The 24,032-nt window shown below is 38.8% G+C and overlaps 1 protein-coding gene across 1 annotated transcript in view; it reads right to left on the bottom strand.

Moving 5' to 3' along the window:
* The window catches only part of LOC107098829 (teneurin-1-like), a gene marked incomplete at its 3' end in the record, with an annotated part of 205,708 nt that overhangs the window by 180,853 nt on the left and 823 nt on the right, over nucleotides 1-24,032 (bottom strand). Inside the window, exon 2 of the mRNA XM_015396686.1 lies at nucleotides 3,324-3,595. Coding sequence (XP_015252172.1) covers nucleotides 3,324-3,540 — 217 coding nt within the window. The remainder of the gene's footprint in view (nucleotides 1-3,323; nucleotides 3,596-24,032) is intronic.

The following is a 24,032-nucleotide window of genomic DNA, read 5'->3' as shown; positions in this document are numbered from 1 at the left end:
ATCAATCTGACTGGATGATCTGGTGAACTGGAAAGTGACCTGAGATGACATGATGTGAATTGGAGCTATAGAAATACACTGAATAGAATTGAAAGTAATACTTTTCCTTTGACATGATCTTTTTAACAATAAATCATTATCGTAATGATCATAAATGTTTAACCTGCCTCTTTTATGCCACTGTCTGGTGTTTTCTCTTCCTTTTAAAATTTGGCTAAAAAAATAAATTGTCTTTCCAAGTTAAGAGAGATCATGAAAACAAAGACAAATAATTTAGATAAAAAGTGAAAGAAAATATTTGCTGTTTAAGAACTATTTGAATTCCCTTCAGCCTGACATGGGGTCTAGATATTTCTATAAGAATTAGATTAAAATGTCTGTATTTTTTCAGAATTTGATAATGATTTTTCCACAGAAAACAAGGTTATCTTTTATATATTTAAGGAAATATTTCTTAATTTAGAATTTACCATATTAAAAGAATTTAAAAAGAATGACTGTCTTTATAAAACCTTAATGAAGCACCTGGCTTAGAATGAACATGGAGTTCTTACAAAACACCCCTAAACAATAAAAAGATAGTAAAGAAATAAAGAGATAGTGAAATCTAAACACCACTGGAGAAAAATTTGGATTAGCTCTTAGTGAAATAGGAAGAATTTGTGGAATAGAGTGTGCATTGCTTTTACAGCAAACTGCAATTTAGTTTTAATATATAAAATCAAACTAAAATGAAATAAAAATCTCTTTAAAAAACATAAATGTAGCATGCGGTAATTACTGCAGATGAAGAGCAGCTTGTGGCAGAGCGGCCTCTGGATTATATTGGTGCCTTTTAGCTGGGTTTTATTTTGTATAAAGAACAGTGAACTCACTCTTTGTTTTTAAAGCTGCTTTCTCTCCACATCAGATCATCTGATCATCCAGGAAGAATAAGTTATAGAATAATGAGAAGACTGTGGTCATAAAGAGATGGACATGCACACTACTGAGGTAAGCTGTGTGTTTTTTCAAGAATGCTTTATAATCGTTGGTAACTTGACCAATAAAAGCACAAAGAAAATAGCCTCCTTATTATTAAATGACCATCAGCAAACCAAACCAAAAATAGAAGGACGGACGGCTCCAAGAGGGGAATAAAAAGGAATTATAGTGTGTGAACTATTATTACAGATGTAAAGCCCAAGCTAGCAAAAATAAGCCAAGCTTTTGACTTTGAAGATCCACTAAATAAGCTCAGGATGACAGTAAGACAGTAAAATAAGTGAGTTTACCTAAAGAGGTTTAAAATAGGAAATTGTTGTTTTCTTACTTTTACTGGATGTTCTGATTTCCCAAATGATAACACCCTCATATGACAGCTTATAATAGACTGCAAAAAATTCTGAGTTCTGTAGACCTAATAAGCGGGAATTGATTAGTTTATACAGCTAATTAATTTAATAAGCTAACAAAAACTAATTATTTGGCTGTCTTTCTGATGCAGTGTGAAACAATTGGGGATGTGGATGGAGCTCTTTATCAGTCCATCAATCAACACTGTTTTCTGCTATGCAAACAGGCTTGCAGTAGCAGAGAGAGGTGCACTGTAGAAAAAAAAAAAAAGACGAAAAGGTGAGATGGAGGCTGAGCGAAAGAAAATCATAATGAAGCAAAAATAAACATCTGGAAAAGGAGAGAGAAGGAAAAGAAGGGAGGAGAGAAAAAGATGTGTCAGTTTAACAGATGAAGGGAAATATGAAGAGCCTGGGTGGGGAATTAGAAGAGGGAGGAATTGGCTGATCTTTGTCAGGAACGCTGTAATCCATTAAAAATGTCACTGGAGGCAATGATCTCCCCTTAACAGTTGGTTACTTAGATAGGGGAGACTATATATAACTCTGTTGCCCAAAGATGAACAGATGTGCTTCGCAGAAGCGGCTGCCATTGACATTTAAAGGGCTGCTTTGGGGGCCTTCTACTCCTCACCATATGACACTGATGGTTGGAGAGGATGTTTGTTATAGAACCAGGAAGGCTGCTAAGCCGCAGCAGAACACTCGTGCTTTTAGACACCGTGGTCTCCTTGTAGATACTGAAGCATGATGGCTAACGGCCTGTAGAGTTGTTGTGTAGCGACCAGCAGGACACCTTTCTTCCAGGTGGTGCTGAAACCATCAAACCCAAAAGTTTCCCTAATTCTCAGGATTTGTATCTGCAATGAATGGATTTTTCTACTTGTAATGATTTTTGGCAGGTCCTATAGAGTAGAAGGGGGCTGAGGGAGCAGAGAGAGCATGGATTGATAAGGCAGAGTTTTCCAGACAAGGTGCAATTTTTCTCTTCACACCTCACATGACCTGCATAAAGCCCATCCATCACAACAGGCTTTGGCCTATTTCTTCTCCCGTCAGTGGCAGGGAGGAAAGCTTCAGTGTGCACGTGTCAACCCAAGTGTGTGCCTTTGTCAGCCCATGTCTGACTGCGAGTGCTTGTAATGAAGGGTGGTGTTCTTCCTCAGGTGAGGCCAGATAGGTGTGGGGTGACCTAGTTTAGCTGAGGGAGAGAAATATGGCCTCAGCGTAGAAGAGGTAATTGCCTGCCTCAGACTGTCCTTTTGGTTCATTGTGGACAGTAACAGGTAATTCACATACGTCCGTTCAGGGACCTCTGGCTGTGGAGTCTTATGTGTGTCTAAAATATCAGGAATGGATCAGTTTGAGATTTTACCAATAGAATTAGGTAAATTAAACATATATATCATGATCTTATTTCATCTGAAATCTAGTAGCTGTTTCAAATAAGTATTTAATGCAGAATTTCTCCTTCCTATATTTTCTAACAAAGGGTAAAAACAAACGGATGTTAGATTGCTTGATAGAGAACCAGTGAGGTTGCTGAATCCTGCAGAGAGCCTGTTGTCAGCTGGTTGATCAATTTGATACTTTAGTTTATTAACTAGTATTAAATACAGGCTGACATAACACTTATGGTTTCAACTTTACGCAACTTGCAGCAGTAGCCATTCAAAATTTCCCCACTTTCCTGGATGGGTCCTTGGCTGGTCCCCTGCAATTCCTTTTTAAACATCTAAAATATTCTGTCATGGTAGTTTTTTTTTTTTTTAAGGTATATGAGGAGCTAGCAGAGATTATTGTTCATGCTTTTCAAAACAAGGAATTATTTTGATACTAGAAAATAATGTTAGAATACTCTAAAATGGGTTCAATAGATATTGATTTTCATTCAATCTTCCCAATATCTCACAATAATCAGTGTTTTCTGATCCTGGTGACCACAATAAGCTTAAATGTCCTCCTGACTATTAGCAGTGTTGAGGCTACCTGATTGTGGTTGGCTGTAGTTGCTCTGTCTGTCACGGTGTGACCCGAGAGTGAGACGAAGCTCATGAGTGAAGTCAGGCAGGGTTTCTCTGGAGGTGTAGGATCGATGATGAGTACGACCGTCCTCGCTCTCGTCAGACGAGCTGGTGTAGGACATCTCCATTTCATGGCGGCCTTTTGACAGTGGCTGGTAGGGTTTGCTGTCCATCTCCTCCATGGTTCGTAGGGATCCACTTAGTCACTCAGCAAAGCCAAGGCAAAGAGGACAGACTCTGAAAAGGAAGAAACAAATATGAGAAGAAAGGAAAATAGTCTCAGAACAATCAAGACAGGCTTGATTTTAGAGAATAAACGCATCCACAAAAAACTTCTATCCTTCCCCTCTGCCCGAAAAAAAGTTTAAACCAGACCATACCCATAGTTAATATCAGTTTATCCCTTTAGTTTATCACTTTAATTTTATATGAAAAATAGACTTTAAACTACCTCAACGGGCGTCTATCCCTTTAATCATGCATAAAAAAAAACTATTTCATTACTTATTTTTTGGTGTTTTTTTAGGCGTATGGCGATCTGACTTTAAATTGTTTTCTTTTGTACATAACTAAAGGGATACACGCCCATTTAGGTAGTTTAAAGTCTATTTTTTGTGATAAACTAAAGGAATAAACGTAAATCTGATGTCTTGTCCATTCGTGTTAACTATGGGTATGCTGGTCTGACGTATGCTCATCTGACAGAACACCGGGAACAATAGGCCTTTATAGACGCGCGTCTACCTGCATCAAAAGACTCGCGTTAAAATCTCCTCGGTTCTTATTGGCCTGCTGTGGGAACAGCAGAGCCGAGTTGACCCACTAATTTACGTGACACCATTGAACGCAACGTACGGACATCAACACGCTGCGCCAGTTGCCAGTTGTTACACGATAAACATGGATTAGCTCTGGGGAGAGAGATTCAGACAGATAATAGAGAGAAACAATAAAGCCTACGCCCTGGCTTCCTTCCATGTTGCTCTCCATTGTTTACTTTCCTGATTTCTGTAGCATTGGTGACATCATCAAGGCTAACCCAGCATGATGATTTTACCAGACATGATGTGGCGGGGGGCAGAGGCCACACAGCTGCCAGGGAGGGTGTTTGAAAAACACAGGCTGACGCGTTATTTTCAGTGCGAAAGAGGCACTAAAGGGGTGAAAAAGTGGTCAAAGCTGAGCAAGTAGACCAGGGGTGTCAAACTGGTTCCAGAAAGGGCCGAGTGGCTGCAGGTTTTCTTTCCAACCAAGCAAAAACACACCAGACTCCAGTCATTTCATAATGTCATCATGTTCAGACTGGACTAACTTGATGAGATGATAGAAGTCTGGTACTAGTGCTTGGTTGGAAAGAAAACCTGCAGCCACTCGGCCCTTTCTGGAACCAGTTTGACACCCCTGAAGTAGACTAACCAAGCCTCTCTGTTCAGGCTACATTGATGCCTTTAATATATTTTCAACCTGATGTTCTTATTTTTTTAAAGGAATACATAAACAGCCATGAAAAAACAACAACATCCAGTGTTTGGAGAACAGAGCCACAGAGGAATAAGAGCTAAAGACGACTGCACAGAGAAAAATAGCACATGAGGCTCGTTATTGACCACATAGGAACAGCATCTGTTAATTCCAATTACAGAGAGCATTTATACAGAGCATGTATCTTCTTTCATAATTCACACTAAAGGTTACCATCCGATCAATACGCAAACGTAGTGCCAGCAGCCTCTTTACCTTCATGTGTTTGTAGAAAAATGGCTTAAATCAAACAAGGTTGATTGTTCTGCCAGTGGCCGGCATTGCTCGCACTAATAACTAAGCTTTATCTCCATTTTACAGACAACCATTCACCAGCTCCAGATAAATCATCAAATACGTCACCAATGCCCAGGTCTATAACTCTCGTTTGAGCTTCACCATCATTGTGAAGTGATGATGAAATACTTTTTGACAACAGTCTTTTCAGTGTCATTGGTCTCCCAAAAGGAAGGATGATAAATCAGCTGTTTTACTGTAGTTTCATTCAGCTCACATTCTCTGCTGCGCCTCTCAATCACATTGAAATCAGCTTCTGATAGTGTCCACCGTCCCACACTTATATTAGCGTTACTAATGATTGATTGGGACTACGTTTAGAGCATAGAAGAAGTGATTAGAAAATACTTCATTCATATTAGTTCTCTTTTAGCATGCCCTGTTCGAGGCCTTTCCAGCCTATTTCCTGCAGTTATAAAGCTTCTAAATGGAGCTTGAGAGGGTCATTGCCCATAGAGACAAAGTGCTATGGTATTGACCTCTTCAGGGAGTCCTGTAGTTCATATATCAAAGCCATTAGAGCGTGCCTGCTCAATACCTCAGAGATCTGCAGCATAGGGTGATCACCACTAGTCTGATACAGGTTTACAGCTGACCTTTCCACCACTGCAGTAATGCTTTTATTCCACCTGAAAGGCTCCTTCCCCTGGCCTTGCACTCACCTCCATATTCTCCACGTGGCGGCACCTGTGCACACATGCAGACCGCCCACTGACCCTTGACAGTAAACTGTCAGAATATGGGCCAAGCAGTTTGCATGTTCATCTCACCCCAACCCCCTGCAGACATTATCATGGCATGAATCTGCAAACGCTCCACATTTGTCTGCGTGCTCCATCGATGTTTGGCTCTCATCTAAACAACAGCACCACAAAAAAAAAATCCAAACACAAAAGCACATTTAGAAGCCAATTATGTTAGCCACACTACAGTCTACAGTAAGTTGTTACGATGCGCGCTTGTGGTTCCCTGCAATCATGATGCCTTTCATTTTGATTGGCAGGAGTTATTGCTGGGAATCAAAGCCAGCTATTATCTCAGCTGCCCTGTCAAAATGGGATTGACTGGTGTCACCTTCTCTCTGGTACGGCCTGGTGCAAGTATACATTAGCCTGTGAGCTCTGAGCTTGCTGGAGGCACTGACTGCTGTCTGTCTCTACGGACGCCCACTTTCTTTTTTTGTCTGCCACCCTCTTACACGCAAGAATGAAAGCATGCAATGCTGCACAAGGACGCACAGTCTTGTTCCCTCATCACAAGCATCCACATACCAAGCACAGAGAAAACACTTTGTGTGTTTTCCTGTTTGCACATATACTGTACATGTGGAAAAAAAAAAACCTTTCTCCTGGTAAATTCCTGTTCTTCTTTGTAGCAGTTTCCCATTTTTCTCTTGCCCTTCCAGCCCTGTATCACATCCTCCGAGGCCCTTGCATTTAGAGAAGTAAGCCTGCTAGCGGGGGTTATTCCAGCTAATTCTTGCCCACAGTGGGGTGCCCATTAGGGGGGCTTGATTCTTGGGTTTGATGTTTAAATCTGGAGGTTGTTTCCTAGAGCCAAGCTCACTTCAAACAAGACACATGGGCGTTCTGTGGAAAAAGTCAGTGTGCCACCTGAGCTGAACACCCAGGCTAGATTGGAGTGTGCAGAGGGAAGCAGATCTTTGATTTGGATCCATCAAAACAGGAGACAAACAGAGAGGTGAGATAAGGTAAAGATTTGAGAATGTTGGAATAATTATCTCTGCTTCGTTGTCTGTAGGGTGAATGTTCTGCTAAGGTTATTTTATGTTCTTCATATTTTTTAAATTCATGTTAAGCAATGGAGTATATAATGTACAGGATGACTCTGGTAAAAAGACCTCACTGCTTCTATCATGAAATTAGCGTAGAAATCATTTTACTTTTATTTTGAAAGTCTAATTGATGAAAGTTTTGTAGAATAGAAATTGGAAAGATTTGTTTTCTACCAATAAGAGTTTTAAACACAGCTGCTGGAAGTGGGGCGCTGGCGGCTCTATAGGATCTACTTCTATTCACGTTTGAATACGAATGAACTAAACTGGGATTTTGATTTAAGATTTTAATTAACTTTCAGGGCAAAACATTACATCCATCCTCCATCATTCATCCATCCATCATCCTTCCATCATCCATCCATCCAGCCATCATCCTTTCATCCTCCATCATTCATTCATTGATCCATCCATCATCGTTCATCCATCCATCCATCCATCATCCATCCATCCATCCATCCATCCCATTCTGAATTATTACCAAAGTTAAAAACACAATTTTTCCCCATTCTTAAGTATATTTTCACTGCATTTTATGATTAATATTAAATAAGTATTTGTAAAGGGCTTTCTGCAAGCCCTAATGTCCATTTTGTATATTGTTTAACTTGTTTTTTTTTTTGTTTTTTTTAACATATTACCAGATATACCATACATGTTTTAAATACTTCATAGTTTCATGATTCTGGCTTGATTGCTCATTTCCTTCACCTGTCTAGCTCTGCCCTGTTCCTCATCAGATGCACCTGTTCCAGTTTCCAGTTTAGGCTCCAGGTTTCCCAGCCAACAGCGGCAGATGATTCCTGAGCCTTTGTTTCGCCTGCCTGTCTGCGGCCTCCTGTCAGCTCTGCAGGAACTCTGTAGCATCGACTGGCTGGAACCATCCCTGTTCTTTGGACACTGGACTGTGCTGTTAAACCCGGTTAGTGGCTTACATGTACATAATCATCCTCCGTCTGATTATCGCAGTCACTAATCTGTGTTTCTCTCTACCAGAGCTTCCAGTCAGACGCTGTAGCTGCAGCCGCTGCAGATTCCCAGATCTGCTAGTTTGTTTGAAATAAACGCTTTGAATTATCCCACTGTCTGTCTCACCTTAAATTCTGGGTCCCACGTTTATTACATGTGCTTTTATTTTTCAACAGAGTGTTTTTAAAAATTGTTTTTTCTTCTGTGACAAGCATAACAAATGCATGCTGATTTTTGTAGCAAGACTGATGACTGTTCTTATGAAACATGCAGACAATATGTAGAAATCAACAAGCACTGCTAACAGCTCAGCTTCTAACAGCCTTATTTCTTTGTATAATATTTATAGGGGTAGTGGGAGAAAGACTTTGGGAAATGGGATTCAGGCCTATATCTTCATCTCAATGCGGCACCTAAAATAACCTCAGGGCTATAAAGCTAATTATCTTAAAATTATTTGGAAGCCCAAAAGCTTAAAAAATGAAAAACTTATCATATTTCTATTTATTCAATTTCATATTTATTGTATTTGTTGTCCCACATAAACAGGTAACTCATATATTTCTATAATTCTTCCTGGTAAAGTCATCTACATCGACTCTCATGTTCCATTGTTAATAGGTACCGCTCATAAAACAACCCTAATCAAATGAGCTGTACTTTACTTTTCATACAAAAGGATTAACAGTAGGTACTTGCATGTATTGACAATGTATGTACATGTTATTGTGAGGTTTCATTCCTAATTCATCTCTAATCAATATTTAATCACTGTGTAATGAACTCTTCAGCAGTCAATTTAACATTAATGCAGAGTGACAACGCAGAGTGCAGCACATGCATCGCATTACATTCTGATCCTTGTCATTCTCTCAACTTTGAATAACCCTTTTTGTTTTGTTTCTAACCCTCCATTTCTCCCTCTCTCTCCCTGCTACACACACAAAATTCAGCCAAACATACAACAACGAGGGAGTGATAATCCACGGCTTCACAGATGCAATAATATCTAATGGGACCCTTCACCCGCTTTATCCCCCCATTTCCCATCCATTTATTTATTCAAACTGTGGCCCAGTGTGCTATTTTTTTGTGAATCTGCTTAGAGGAGCAACACAGACTGGAATACAAAGTTGCCTTTAAACTGGATTTAGACTACAAGTCGTCTCAGAGGGGCGGCTCCCCCTTTGGATGTCCAACATGAACACAAACAACACAAGAAATCCTTGTGCACGGCCGCCAAGAACCACGACAGCAAAAGCGATTTCTATTCCCCAATATCTCCTGCGACCGAGCTCCAATCGCCACAAACAAAAAAAGGAGGGAGAGAAAGCGAGGAGGCTAGAAGGAGAGGAAAAGAGTGAGGCGCAGAGAGGATTGGAGCCAGACAGAGGAGAGAAATTGAGTTTCACTTGGGTAAATAAACAAGGCGGATGGAGAGAGCAGAGCGCCATCCGACAATATTAGCTTCTCAGATTATTGATACAGTATAGTTGAAGGATTACAAATGCATTTCCACCATGCAGAGAGCATCTTATTTTCATAAGAGCCCAGAAACACCAGAAGAGGGGATCTACATTGTTTGTTCGCTCCGGCCATGACACTATTTTTTGCTTTGGAGCTTGTTTGTGCAGAGAGGAGGAAATTGCACTTGCTAAACCGGCCACACCAGCCTGCAGAATGGTGATGAGGAAAAATGTTCACGTTGCAACACAAATTTATTACAGCAGATGCTTGAAAAGTCAAATCATGACAATCCCTATTGTTGCTTGCAGACTTGTTTTTTTTTTTTTTTTTTTGTCTCCCGAAGCAATGACTTAATCATCGGATGAAAACAGCGTCACAATTTCCAGCTGCAAATGCAGATCCAGGCTACAGGTCCTACGGGAGTAAACAACGGGCTGTCAGAGAAAGATGCCTCTCCTGGAGGGAGAGTGTGTGTGCTGTATAAGTGTTCATGGAGAAACGAGGCCTAAGAAACTTCACTTCCATTCGTTAGCATCGCCATGACTCCTCAGGCATGTGACAGGGACTACTGTGATGAAAAAACCCTGAAGGACCCACAGGACCCCGTTATACCTCGACCATCACAAACACAACAAAACAGAATACCACCAACTGGTAGCCTTCAGCGCCTGCTGAGAAAAGGCAAATGCCCAACAAGGATAAAAAGAGTGATGGACAGATAATGAGAAATGGAGGGATTTCACAGTAAAAGTTAGAGGAACTGAAGGATAGAGAGATTGCTGAGTGAGACATGGAGTGATAGAGGGTTTTAATTAGTGGATAAGGGCGCGCTAACGGTGGGAGGCGGCAGTGGCACTCTCCTCACGTAGCTGTGCTTTCATAGCTGACCGAGCCTGAAATCTGTTGCAGCTAATACTGAGTTTACCAGCAGAACATGTAATGTGGTGTATACTCCACACCCCACCCTGCACCCCACGCACGCAAACGCTCCGTTTAAAACATGCAACCATGGCGCTGGATATGCCTACAGCATCCTGGGGAGGGTTCAGAGAGGAAACGCTGACAATCAGCCACAGACGGACACACAGGCACTGCCCTTGCGCCTACACATACTTATAGCATTTCACAGTTTCTGAAAAACAACACACTTGACCACCCACATGCTGCAGAGAATCAACAGTCTTTACCGGCCCCCTACAGTAAAGACAATATCAGGCGAACGCTTGCTTGTTGTTCGCCTGCAGTGTCTGTACTTCTCAGCTCCTGCTTCATACCTTCATTTTTCCACATGCCAAGGTTAATGCACGTTTACAGTGCAAGTCACAGAGGTGACAAAGTCGCCAAGCAGACCTAATTACGTCCCGGCTCACTTCAGAGAGAGAGCATGACTGAAAAGCAGGAAATGAAGTGTGTGTCCCCTCAGCGAGCAGATCGGTTCCTGTCAGGGAGCTGTCAGTTGGCTGCAAAGCCATCCTGGACCATTTGACTATTTATAGTGGACACGGCTCAAATCCCACATCGGCACTGCACGCCTGAGCAGCATGGAGAAATCCATAAGGTCCTACAGTATTCATGCTCTCTCAGTGTGGCCCAGAGCGAAAGAGTTGCTCGGCTTAAACTTTTCAAAGGACGCTTTTATATCTTGACTGCAGTTAAAGCCTCCTTCTCCCTGTCAGATCTCCACTACGTTACAATCATTTTCCCACTGGTTACTGGCAGCATTTCTATTCATGATATCCACCTTCTAGGGCTCTATGGTCTAAATCCTTCTGTTTATTCCCCATAAGGCCAAGGAGTAAACAAAAAGAAGGAAGCAGACAAATGATGCTGCATGGTCATATATGAGATTCCCAGTTTGATAACATGAAAAATTCTCATGGGGTTCGATTTCTTTCTGTGACTACTTTCAGGAATTTAAGTATATGCATTTTCACATTTTTAGTTTCCACCAAGCAGTTTTTATATAGTCTCTCTATTACATTTAGTTTGAGGTGAAATATGAAGGTGAGTGCTTTGACCTGAATATGATGCCTGTGGTCCTCCTCTAGTTTCCAAACTATTTCCTTTTCTGAATTTGCTTTTTTTATAAGTTTAAAAAAAAGGGTTTTGCTTTGGAAGCATCACTGTATTCTTCATAAATCTCATTGTAAAGATTTAATGTTATTGTATGATTGGAATCTTAGACTTTTTGCCTTAAAAGGAGAAACATACAGTAGCGGTAATTCAAAATGGCCGTTCCCAGTCAAACGCTAGCCGTATGGCAGCTAAGTCCCCTCCAACTTCCAGCCAATGCAGTAAACCCCTCTTTCATATATTTTTTACTCTGACTCGGCGCTTCCCTTTAGATCAGAGGTCTTCAACAGGGGGTCCGCGACCCCTAGGGGGTCCGCAGAGGTACTGCATAGGGGTCACGAAGTTTTGGTTAGTTAGACTTATATTCCCCCCTGCAATATTTTCCACTAATTGAAATGTCTTTAAATCCACATTAACATGAATCCAACAGACTGTAGTAAACAGATAAATGGAGGCAGAAAATGTCTCAGTCATCAATGCAGATCTGCGTTTCTGAGTAAAAATAAGTCAAATATCTGACAAAAAAAAATGTTTTATTGTTGTTCCAATAAGTTTAATAGTAAGAACAGAAACATAGACTCTAGATTTTTTTTGTTCCTCAAAAAGTCAGAGAAAGAATATCAAGATTTGACGCATAAAATATCTAAAAACATGACTTTTAGATAGTCTTCAACAAAAATGCAAATGAACCAGAGAAAAGAGGTGAAACAGGTATAGGATAGCTATAACCTAAACCTTTTTTTTATATTCCCCCTGCAATATTTTCCACTAATTGAAATGTCTTTAAATCCACATGAACATGAATCCAACACACTGTAGTAAACAGATAAATGGAGGCAGAAGATGTCTTTCAGTCATCAATGCTCACATTCAGCGACACACATTAAGCTGGGCACCGTTTCATTCACAACACCTGTCCCATCAACCAGGAAGCAGAAATACTTTAATAATCCCAGAGAGGGATTACTTTAGTTACATTACTCCATCTGTAATAGAGGGACTATAGAACCAGTTTAATAGAACACTATTTCATACAATATATAAAATAAGGGGGTCCCCGCTCCATCTCACCATCAGTTTGGGGGTCCTTAGCCTGGAAAACGTTGAAGACTCCTGCTTTACATCTTAATGTCCATAAATCATGATGGAAAGAATATGTTAGTACAAAGATTGATGTTTAAAGGGGAATAGTAGGGGCCCATCCAAGGGCCAGCCAAGAACCCATGAAGGAAAGTGGGGTAATTTTAATGGCTCCTACTGTACAGTAAAACTGTAAACTGGTTCTGTATTTACATCGACATGCACAGCCAAGCTTCAGCCGACAGGAAAAACAGGCATTTAACCAGACAAAACATTAGACCCAAAGCTACTAAATCAATATCCCTGACAAGACAAAGCCTCATTCAATAGAACATATTCCTGCTCTCCTGAAAAATAAATACATGTCTCCCTCACCATAGGACTGCAAGGCCATTCAGGCTAACTAGCTTTGCAAATAAAGCTTAAGTCCATGAGTGACAGCCGCCTAAGCTCTCTGCATCAGCCACTTCTTGGTAAAAAGCCTCTTTCAATAATGCATTTGACCACTAAACCCTTCCCCAAAATACCCAGAGCAAAGCGGAATAGTTGCATTATGGATGCTAAATTAATTGACTAATCAATGGCATTGATTCCCAAAATTGGATTTGGTGATTAACAATTTAGAAAGTAATTCCTGTGCATCTTCCTTTATGAAGTTGTTGATTACAGTGAAATGAGTGAGGAAAGAACATTAGGCCTGTAGAGGAGGCCCTGAAAAGGAGCCGTTGAGCTGCATGGCAGATTGATTTCTGAGAGCTAAGTGGGCTAATCTTCCATCTATGCCGTCACAAACAGACGCTTGTCGTCAACAGAAACAGCTTTTAATAATCAAGGATCTAAACATTGTGTGATCACCAAATACAAACGAATCCTTCACCTCACCCTTCATCCGATTTTGGATTCTGCAGAAAGCATTTGATGGACGTGCATCTGAAAATAAATGAATTCTGTTAAAACAGAAATGTTTTCTTTCGGTGAGAAGCTATGAAAGAGGTTATGTGGGAGTCTGAACTGCTAACATATAGCTGCTAGACATCTAGCTGTTGTTTCTTTTAGCCTAAAGGTACCATTGCAAAAAGCAGAAGCTGTTTTCAAGAATAACAAATTATTTAAGCTTTAAAATCAATAACCAACCATTGGAAAATATATTTGCTGTTAAGAAATAACAGAGATTAATTTCAGGCACTTTGCTCCTTTCAACATCATGTACCTCCCATTGCTTATCTATTTATGTAGCTCTGTTTTCTGCAGCAGCCTCCGTTTTCGTCTTTCAAAGAAAATTTGGTTAGCAAAACAGCAATGTGCTTGTCCCTTAAAAAATTTGCATCCCTCATTTTATTGCTCCTCATGCGAATCAGTGTGTCTTGTAACGACGTAAAAAAAAAAAACAATATATGAATATATTCAAAGGATCCTCCTGGGGATGCGTCGGCTCGGCTGACATGCGGTGCAGCAGCTGTAACATTTGGGTTTGTTACATCTTTGCCTCTATTAGCTCAGCTTCATTGGAAAATTGGTTGCTGTGCGCCGCAAGGATCCTTTAAGCGTTGTTTTGTTTTTTTTCTTTGGTTTTCTTACGTCATCTTTCTATGAGCCGTTTGAGAAGCCATTCTGGTTACTGATCAGGAGAGGATATACAGAAAGGTTCCTTCCAATGGATTCATGAATCGTTCGATTTCCATTTGACCAACATAAACACACAGGTGCCTTATGCTGACATAGAAATCTAATTATTAGGCTGCAAGTAATGATAATTTTTTTAATTAATCAATAATCCGATAGCCAAAGGTTCCTTAAAGGAGATTTTATACAGAATTAAACCAGGTGAAACTAAAACTTTTCCACTTGAGGAGTTCTGGATAGACGTTTCTATTTTTTTAAAGCAATATATTTATATATTTTTTTGCAATTTTGGCATCATTCCTGCTCTAAGTGGGTCACTCTGTCAGCTAAGGGCATGTTTTAGAGTCTCTATCCTCCAGTTAATTTATTAATCGATTACTGAATCGAGTGAAAATTATTTCAATAATCAATTAATCACGTTTAATTCAATTAATTGTTTCAGCCCAAATAACTATGCCTGTTTTTAGAGTTATCTTACAAAAAGGAAAGATCAATACAGATCAACATTTGCTGCAGATAAACCTGGAGTTCCTCTCTGTGTTTTTGTCCATTAAGCGAATATTTAAAACGTTTCCCAGAGAGCTGGAAGATCATCTTTGCTCCTGCATGGAGCCATGATGTAGCTGATAATATCAGTGTTTATTTCCATCCATCATACAGGGAAGTCTTACAAGCTTCCATGTTCCTAAGAAAGAAAAACATCCACATTTCATCATGGTGCAATCAGACAGGGTTGTCACGATAATAAACTTTTCAACTCAATAACGATACTAAGGAAAATATTCGATACCACAAGAATAAAAACAAAGACTCCAAAATTCAACAGAAATTTTCATTAATTAATAAAATTACAATAAATAAATACAATAAACAATAAGAAGAATATTTTAAGGTTGTTTGCTTTGCACAATATTAAGCAAGCTTGATAAAAAACTTACAAAATTAAAATTAAGTGTTCCTTCCTTGGCTATGCTTTGCACACATAACAATGACACGAGCCAAACTGGTTAAGAAACAAAAATAGTTCTCAGCAGCTGCAGCTGTTACAGAAAAAAAGTGTGAAACTGAAAAGTGCGTAGAATTATTCAATCACACAGTGTTCAGAAAGTGCATTTTCGTCTATTCTGCACTTTAGATGATTGACTGTTTAGGTGCCACTGGTGGTAGCACTATATCGATACTTTTGAAAATGAGTATTGTATCCGGATACAAGGTTTCAGTATCGATACTTTTGACAAGCCTACAATCAGATCTGTATGTTCATTATTTGCCATAAAAACCTCCTCTGACTTCTTCACCATATATTGTTTATTTCCTATTATGTTTTGCTTCACATTAACTTCAAATCCCAGAAGGAACTGAAACCTTGAGGGCTGTAAAAGTTCAAGGAGAATTTATAATTTCATATTTAAGGTGCCATTGGTGCACATGTTTGAAGGAACAATGTATGAGTGAAGGGATCGTACGTCTCTTCAACATGAAGTCCATTTGGCCATTGGTGCACGTGTTTCAAAGAATCCCAAAGTTCATGGGCAGATCAGGCCACGTTCTTAAATTAAACAGCATAAAGCCTCCCTGCGGTACAGTCAAATACATTTTCAACTTGATTTTACATTAATGCACTCCATTGTAGAACGCATGGCTTCCAGCAGCGATGTATCAACAACCATTTTGAAGCAATTCATCTTTTCTGAGAGTTAATAATTCATGATCGTCTGGAGAAAGTAGAGCTATGAATATTACTGATGATACACATGAGGCTATTTACCAGTCAGCAGGAAACAGATGAACTTGTTTAGAGCTCAGATCTACAGTGTAACATTGGTGGGTTTCCTGTTGCTACATAAATCATTTCATTTATGTTGAAAAAGTCTACATGTAACTTATTTATGAAGACGCACTAAACATAAAGTCTTTTACATCAGTGTTTTACTCAGCAGAAAACATGGCAGCTGCTTTATAACCACATAAATGTAAGGAAGGGTTGCAAAATGTCCGTCAGTGATCTCTATGGGCATCGTCAGGAACTGATCCGTCCCGGAAGCTCGATGCGTCCTGAGCGTCCGCCATTTCTTCCTCCATAAAAATAGTAAGCTTACTAAAATGTAACATGTTGAAGGTTAATAATTTATTTTCCTGAGAAAATAAATACTTTCAGTTTTATCCTTCTGTTCCTGATCGGTGCAGGAAATGGGATGCTACGCTACTTCCAGGTGCTAACTTTATCAGCTTTGGATTTAAACCTAAATCTAGTCTATTTGAGTTTTATGTTTTCCTATGGCGTTAACATTATGGTATATTGCGCGTAATCTAAAGAAAGAAATAAAATGAAGATAAACCTGGTTTAATCAGATTTACTGCACTGATCGTGTCCCATGATGACGTCAAAGAAGCTGTTTAACAGAGAAAAATGGAAAAGGCAGTAAAATAGTCTCACAAAAGTCATAAAACATTTTTAAAGCTGTGTATGAGCATCCTTTAGTGAGTTAAGGATAGAAATAAGTACTTTAGTACCATAATGACGTTATTTATAGACACCCGGATGTATATCTGTTCGTGCAGGACTGATGGTGTTTCCGGACGGATCTGGTAGTGACTGCATGAATAATAAAGAAGGGAAATATTCCACTGATTACGGTTTATAAGAATAAAATAATTACTGTTATTTTTATTTGAAAAAAACTGAACTGGAGTTAAACTGGTAACAAACCAGCACAACAGATGGCATTATTAGAGTTAGTTTAGCTTTTCAAACATGACAGACATTTTGTATGTTTTGCATTTCTTAATTTACTTTCTGTATTAAACAGTTATTCTAAAAACACACACACACAGCTATATATATATATATAGCGAGAGAGAGAGCGCGCAAGAGAGAGGGAGAGCGAGAGAGAGCTTCTAATACTAGAGCTGCACATAAAATGTATTAATATCTTTTTTTAACTTTATACACAATATCTGTACAAACATATGTAACTTAGACTTAGATAACTTTTATTGTCATTTTGTGTTACACAGTTTGTATAAAATGAAGTTTTGTTTAGTACAGCTTTCAGACAGTAAATGGACATTTTCATTCCAGAAAGTGCAGCAATGATCAAAAATATTTTCAATATTGAAATAAATTTTAAATTTCCAAGTCCTTATAATTCCCTCCAGTGAGAAAAAGTGTTTCCATGTTTTTCAAACGCTGCTTGGGTGAAAATGTGCTTCACTGCATAAAAACATTTTTATTGCATTATTTTAACATTATAACACGTTTTATAATCATAATTAACACCCCTCGTCTCCATGACACGTTTTATTCTATTAGGCTGATCTAGTTTCTAGCGCTGCATCCACTGAGGCGTTCAAAGACCACAACTGTAGCTGTAGCCCAGTAAAGCTTTCAGTTAGATGTGGAAAACATTATTTTAGAAAGGAAGAATGTTGTTTTAGATATCTGGAAGTAAAAGCCCAAAACACATGAAACAGAAACGCGACGTCATTTGTACTAGTAAGAAATACATCTCAGATGTATGAAATTTATATTTCAGATAATGTTCATTTTGACTAGGAAGAAAGGCATCTGAAATATATATTCAGTCAAGCTAACAATTATCAAAAGGGCCACTAAAAAAAAAAAAAATGCGTAAAGATATCTAGGTATTTGAAAGTTTATTCTTACTACTACAATTGTATTTTTGGCAGGATATCTATATGTGCATTTCTGGCTAGTAGGAATGTAGTTTGGATCAGGAAGAATCTTATTGGAGAGATCAACAAATGGAACAATAGAGAGGACAGCGCTTCTAATAAATGTCAAAACATCCTGCCATAGAGCAGTATGAGTGGATTAAAAAAGGTAACATATCTTTTACCAAGCAAAGGTTTGTAGAGTTTTAGACTGATGGTATCTCACGTATTTTCATGTCATCTCTTAGATTTTCCATTTCTCCCTGAAAAAAGCAAGAATCTTTCAACAGGTGAGATCCCTGCAGGACGACTGTTCTTAGGCGTTTGGTGCAAACTTGATTAAAATCATACTAACGCCGTCTATTTGCCTGTGCTGCATGGACAGATGTGCACCTTTCAGCTGATTACATTCATGTGTGGATAGGTCCCTTAGAGGAAAAACTTCCTGCAGGTTACGTCTTGACCACAAAAGCAGAATGCTGCTGATGTTAACCTACTTATTTTGACACTAACTAAAAGAGGTTCACTTTAAAGGACAGTATGTTATGATGAGCGTCTGGAGAGGCAGGAATTGATTTTTCTCCCTCTATAGTCGTCCGCTGACTCAATTAATGAAAGTTTACCTATGAGAAATGTGTCATTGCAGATGTAAGCCACCTTAGAGTCAAACCAGCTGCTTCCAAAGACTTTATCTGCAGATTCTTACTCAGACTGTAGAGTTTTACTGCAATGAATCCCAACATAACTCTGCGCCAGGAATTGAACCCAGAACCTTCTTGCTGCAAGGCATAGCCTGAAACACCTTTAGAAATTAGAGAAAGGAAGAATCAATGTCATCAAAGAAAGAGTTGAGCCAACATGTTTCCCATCACTGGTTCAATGATGGTAGCTAATATTATTTCAGATATAAACATTATTCTGGGCTTTATCAAACACAAGAGATTTCATTTTGTGGTTAATTACTAAAAAAGAAAATACGGTTCAATTTAGGGCTGCAACTAATGATTATTTTGCAAATTGATTAATCTGTCAATTATTTTTTCTATGAATTGATTAATAATCGGACAGAAAAAGTTTCCTAAAAAAAAAAAAACTTTTTATGGAATTAAAGCAGGTGAAACTAAAAGTTTTCCACTTGTGGATTCTGAATAGAGCCGACTGACGGATGAGAAACGTTTTTACAATCTTGGTACAATTGCTGCTCTAAGTGGGACGCTCCGTCAGCTAAAGGCACGTTTTAGAGTCTCTGTCAGTTAACAATCAATCATTTACTGAATTAGTTGATTATTTCAATAATCAATTAATCGTAATTAATCCGATTATTTGTTTCCACCATAGTTCAATCCCTTTTAATCAAAAGATAAATAAAGAATTATTTTTCTAAACTGTCCAACAGGTTTCATTAAATCACCATAAGACCAACTGATAGTTTTAAAGTTATAAACACTGTAAAGAGTTTTAAATTAAGCTCCTTATAAATTTAATTCATCTGCTTCTGGAATAGAAAGACAGAAGCTGCGGCTCTCTTTCCATAATCTAAACTCTTTCATAACCTGTACGGGTTTTTAAAGTTTTGTTGTAGAGTTCCTGACTTTTGACCACAGCCAAGCAAACAGAGTCCAAAGCAGAGAGCATCTGAGGCAAAGCCGCCGTACTTTCTAGTAAACTGCCTCAGGCTTGGTCGTCAGGTGTGTATCAGCCTGCGCACCTGTGTGACTATTGTTGTTGAAAGTTTTTCTGTTGTTAGACACCACTAATGTTGCTTTATAGGTTGAATTATGTTTTATTTTGGTACAGAGAGTGAAAAGGCAGCAGAAACAACGAAAATAAAGAACTTCTAAAAGGCTAAATGTAAAAGGATCATCTTCACTCATTTTGCACATTAATTTCTAAAGGAAATTCAATTTAACAGCAAATAACGACATTATTAGAACCAAGGTTCCAAAAAACAAGAAGAAATAAATAAATGAAAAAAACCTGCTAATAATCTTCACACATAACTCCTACATACCAATTTAGTAAAATAAATATGAGTTTAATATGTCTGTAAAAAGATCTGTCTGCAGTATTTATTTAAAGTGTTTTCATTAACATGGCTGCATCCAGAGTTTTTATTTTCTATCTGTTCATAATATCATCCTGTCATGATTAGATTTCAGGACTTGGATAAAAATGATGTCATATAAAGGTGGCAGTGGATGGGCTTTAAATGTGTCCGATTATAAAGGAAAAATCCAAAATAAATAAATACCAAAATCTATCCAATGAAAAATGGCATCAAAGAGAAACATCTTTACCAACAATACTTTTATTTTTTTGCCAAAATGAAATATGTTACTTAACACTAAACACATATCTACGGAGCCCCTCTGATGACATGGCCAAAAAAAATGTTTAATTGTGGCGAAGTAGTATTTTTATCGTGCGCATGAAATACTTAATAATATCAATAAATCCGCCCCTGTTTTCAGGCTTATGTTAACTGTAATGACTTATCTTGGACAGGCTGCTATGGAAACGGGCCTTTAGTCCTTCGTTTAGCTATGCTGCGGTTGTTTACACTACGCCTTTTCCACCTAAAATGGCGTCTTAGCAACAAACGTCACGTGACAGGCGGAGACCGACTGGGTAAGCAAATCGAGCGCGCCTTCTCTAAGGTGCGCTTGATTTGCTTACCCAGTTGTCCAGGAATGATATTAATATTATTAATAAGTATTTCGTTATACTTATTGCGTGGCCACGAAATACTACTTCGTGGCCACAATTAAAAAACATTTTTGACCATGTCATCAGAGGGGCTCCGTACATATCTGCTCAACAAGAGAAGATATTAAAATCAAGTTTTTTTCTCTAAAATACATTTCTTTGACTTCTACCCAATTCCATTATTTGCTTTTAATAAAAGGTGGCGACTGATAATATTAAACCAAAAACATTACCGATTAAATTTCTCTTAAAGTGATAGAGGAGAGTTAAGATGTTTTAAAGAGGGACTCAAACTGAGGCAAAGGCAAGCAAAAAAAAAAAAATAAAATAAATGCAATTTAAACTTATCAAAACACATACAGTACTTTCCTTTCTTACACGTTTTTCATTTTATATTAGTGACGACGGACTGTGTGACGAGGACAGTGAGAGAAGCGAAGGAAGTTTTCACTGCTACTTTTACTGTAATCCCTATAAATACTTTAAATATTGAGTTTAAATTTGAAGCCAATGCATCCCTATATCTCATATTCCCGCTGCATACGTTCACTAACCGCAGGGAAATTTTAGCAGGGTAATTTGACAACATTCCATTTTAAAGTCACAGTGCTGACAGTTTGCTTCACTCAGAGGTCGAGCACGTGGATGTGTAACAGAAACTCCAATCAGCCCTGCAGGACGTGCAGCAGCATTGCAGCAGGCAGGTCACTGTGTGTGGTTATAGCGTGGTTCCATAGTGTTTGCTAGTCCTTCGATTCTCTGAGGTCATTTACTCTGAAATGATCAGCAGGGCAGCAACCGCTCAAACACTTTTCATCATTTTGCAACAATTACCGTTTTTCATCAGTCAGTGGGAGAAGTGGCTAAAGACGCATCATACTGGCTGTCAGCTAAAAGTCTGACTGCAGAATAAGGATCCTACTCTTTGATGAATTCAACCCCCCCCCAAAAAAAAAGATTTGTAAAGAATATTTTCAGTTTGCTGGGAACTTGCTGGTCAGAAACTAAAGCGTGTGAACGACTCCAATGTTAGAGGGGAAGCATTACAGTGCCAGCGGCTACTGCATTCCTGGAATGAAAATTCATAAATAATGCAAGGATGGATAACAAAAAAGAACTCCCCTGCTGTTGCACACAGCTCCCCACTATCCCAAGGCCATGTGATATCACTCAAATTTTGGAAAAATATGAATTATTAGAGTCAAGTAAAGATGTTGCTTTAAGAGGAGTTTTGTGTTCTTGCTTTTTTAAGCAGGACAATGGGACGCGCAGACAGCTGTGGCAACATGCCAGTATCCCAACAGGCTAAATTCCTCTGAAGTTCCACTGAAATAATGATTTGACTCTAAGCCAAGCATCTAAGCTCACTTTCAAAATGCTAAATGCACTACCCCCTAAACAAAACAAAGGGATTAAATAGTTAGAAACATTTGAAAGTGATGATTAGCACATCAACAACCGCTGACCATTTAGTATTCCTGCTGAGGTGCAAGCCAAAGTTTGCAGGGAAAAAAAACCTTTGGATGCAACATCCTGAAAATATGACTGACAGACCCTGTGGTTACCTGGCTTACTGACAGAAATGTCTTATCTGTGGTATGTTCCATAAATGCTGAAGTGACATTTCAGTTCCATGTCCTCTAATTGTGAAGATGTGCCTCAGGAAAATATCTCCTTAATCACTGTGCAGCAGAGCAAGCCCTGCAGGGCCGCACAAATCCAGGAAGCATGTTCTTTACTACAGCAGAGAGCGACAAGCCCCAGATATGACACACACAGTCTGCCAGCACTACAGGAGACATGAACGTAACGCTACAATCATCTACCACTTCAGCTTCCATACATCTAAATCATCTCCCTATTCAGGGAGCATATGTCTGTGTGCTGGTGCCTGTATGGATGAAGACCCAGAAAAACACCGTCTGTGTGCGTATGCGTTCAGAAGCTAACCTCCTGCACAGAAACATTTTATTAACCTCATCACAGCATCAACGTGTAGAATATCGCAATCAGAAAGGACTGGCGTGATGTAATATCTGCTCTACTATTGCATTTCTAGAGCAATGCATTCATTTTCTGCATGCCAAAAACATATAGCTGCAGATCCTCACTGATCACTTTGCATTACATGGAAAACGGTTTTTCCTTCATCAGCTTTGATCATTTGCAGTTTTTTTTTTTTTTTTTTTTTGCATTTCATTAAATGCATCAAAACTAAGACCCCCCATCATTTTCTTTTATTATTTTTTCATGTTTTAACTCATCAAGCTACAGCATGTGCCTCACTGGAGTCTGTTAATAAAAAAAAAGATCAAATTAAGGTTGGGAACACATCCTTGGATGTAAAAAAAAAAAATCTGGATTTATTCATCACTTGCAGCATTTTTTTCCCTTCTTTTTAAAACAAACTCTTTATTAATGAAAAATGAAATAAAATGGAAATGGCAGAAGAGAATAAAAGTGAAACTGTAAATCTCTATTGGCTCAGAGAAGCTGGATTTGTGTGTTTCTATATTTCAGATATGATTTCTGCCCTTGATGGCCAAACCTGCCATCCATAGGGAGATGCTTCAGATACTAATACTGTTATTTACTACTAGATAGATATTTATGACTAGAATAGATACTAATTAGCGTTATCCATTTATATAAATGAAATGTCTGTCAGACATCACAGAAAAGACCCATTTATATTTGGTATTGGCTGCCTATGAAGCAGAAGCAAAGGATGAAACTCATGTTGATCTCTGATGCAGAGAATAATAGAAACTGATTTTATTATCAGGTTCTATGTTCAGATCCTGCATTCAGCAAATCCAAACCATCCAGAATGAGAATATTTTTCAGTATAATTCACATTTTCTCATCTATAAAAATAGCTCATGGTAAAAACGAGGCAGGATGACCAAAAATCTTCCTTCAATTTCCTTAAACAATGACAGAATGTGTTTTAAGAATTCCTCTAAAATATTTATTTATTCGTTTTCCCCAAAATTATCCTTTTCTCATAATACTGGAATATTTATTATTTATTTGTGTGTGTTTTTTTTACCTTTACCTTAGTTAACTCAGAGCAATTATTGATAAGGAGGTGAAGGAGAGATCAGCAGAGCATCCTGGTGCCATTTCTGCTCCATTCATTAGGATTTATCTAAATCTATTTGGATATTAATCGCTGAACCCGCGCGCCTCTAATGAATTATTAATGGTTGTTTTTTGATTGTAGCCGTTTTTAAAAGGAGCCGTTTTCAGGGGCAGCATCGTTCGGGCTGGAAGAAGTTGCAGAAAAAGCGAGCGGATCGCCGCACGGTGTCCTGAGGCGCGTGCTTCCTTCCGTCTGCCGCGCAGCGGAGGCTGCTGCTGCCGCCGCCTGCATCCTCAAAGTGGAGGCAACAGCGACCCAAGCATGGGGGGGGCATGAAGCAGGCATGACATCCCGCGCTCCCCATGAACTGTCACCATTCAGGG

This window comes from Cyprinodon variegatus, unplaced genomic scaffold (genome assembly GCF_000732505.1).
Source record: "Cyprinodon variegatus isolate N-32 unplaced genomic scaffold, C_variegatus-1.0 Scaffold814, whole genome shotgun sequence".
Classification (NCBI taxonomy): domain Eukaryota; kingdom Metazoa; phylum Chordata; class Actinopteri; order Cyprinodontiformes; family Cyprinodontidae; genus Cyprinodon; species Cyprinodon variegatus.
Note: the sequence above shows the minus strand (reverse complement) of the source record. Positions and strands in the feature narration are given on the sequence as shown.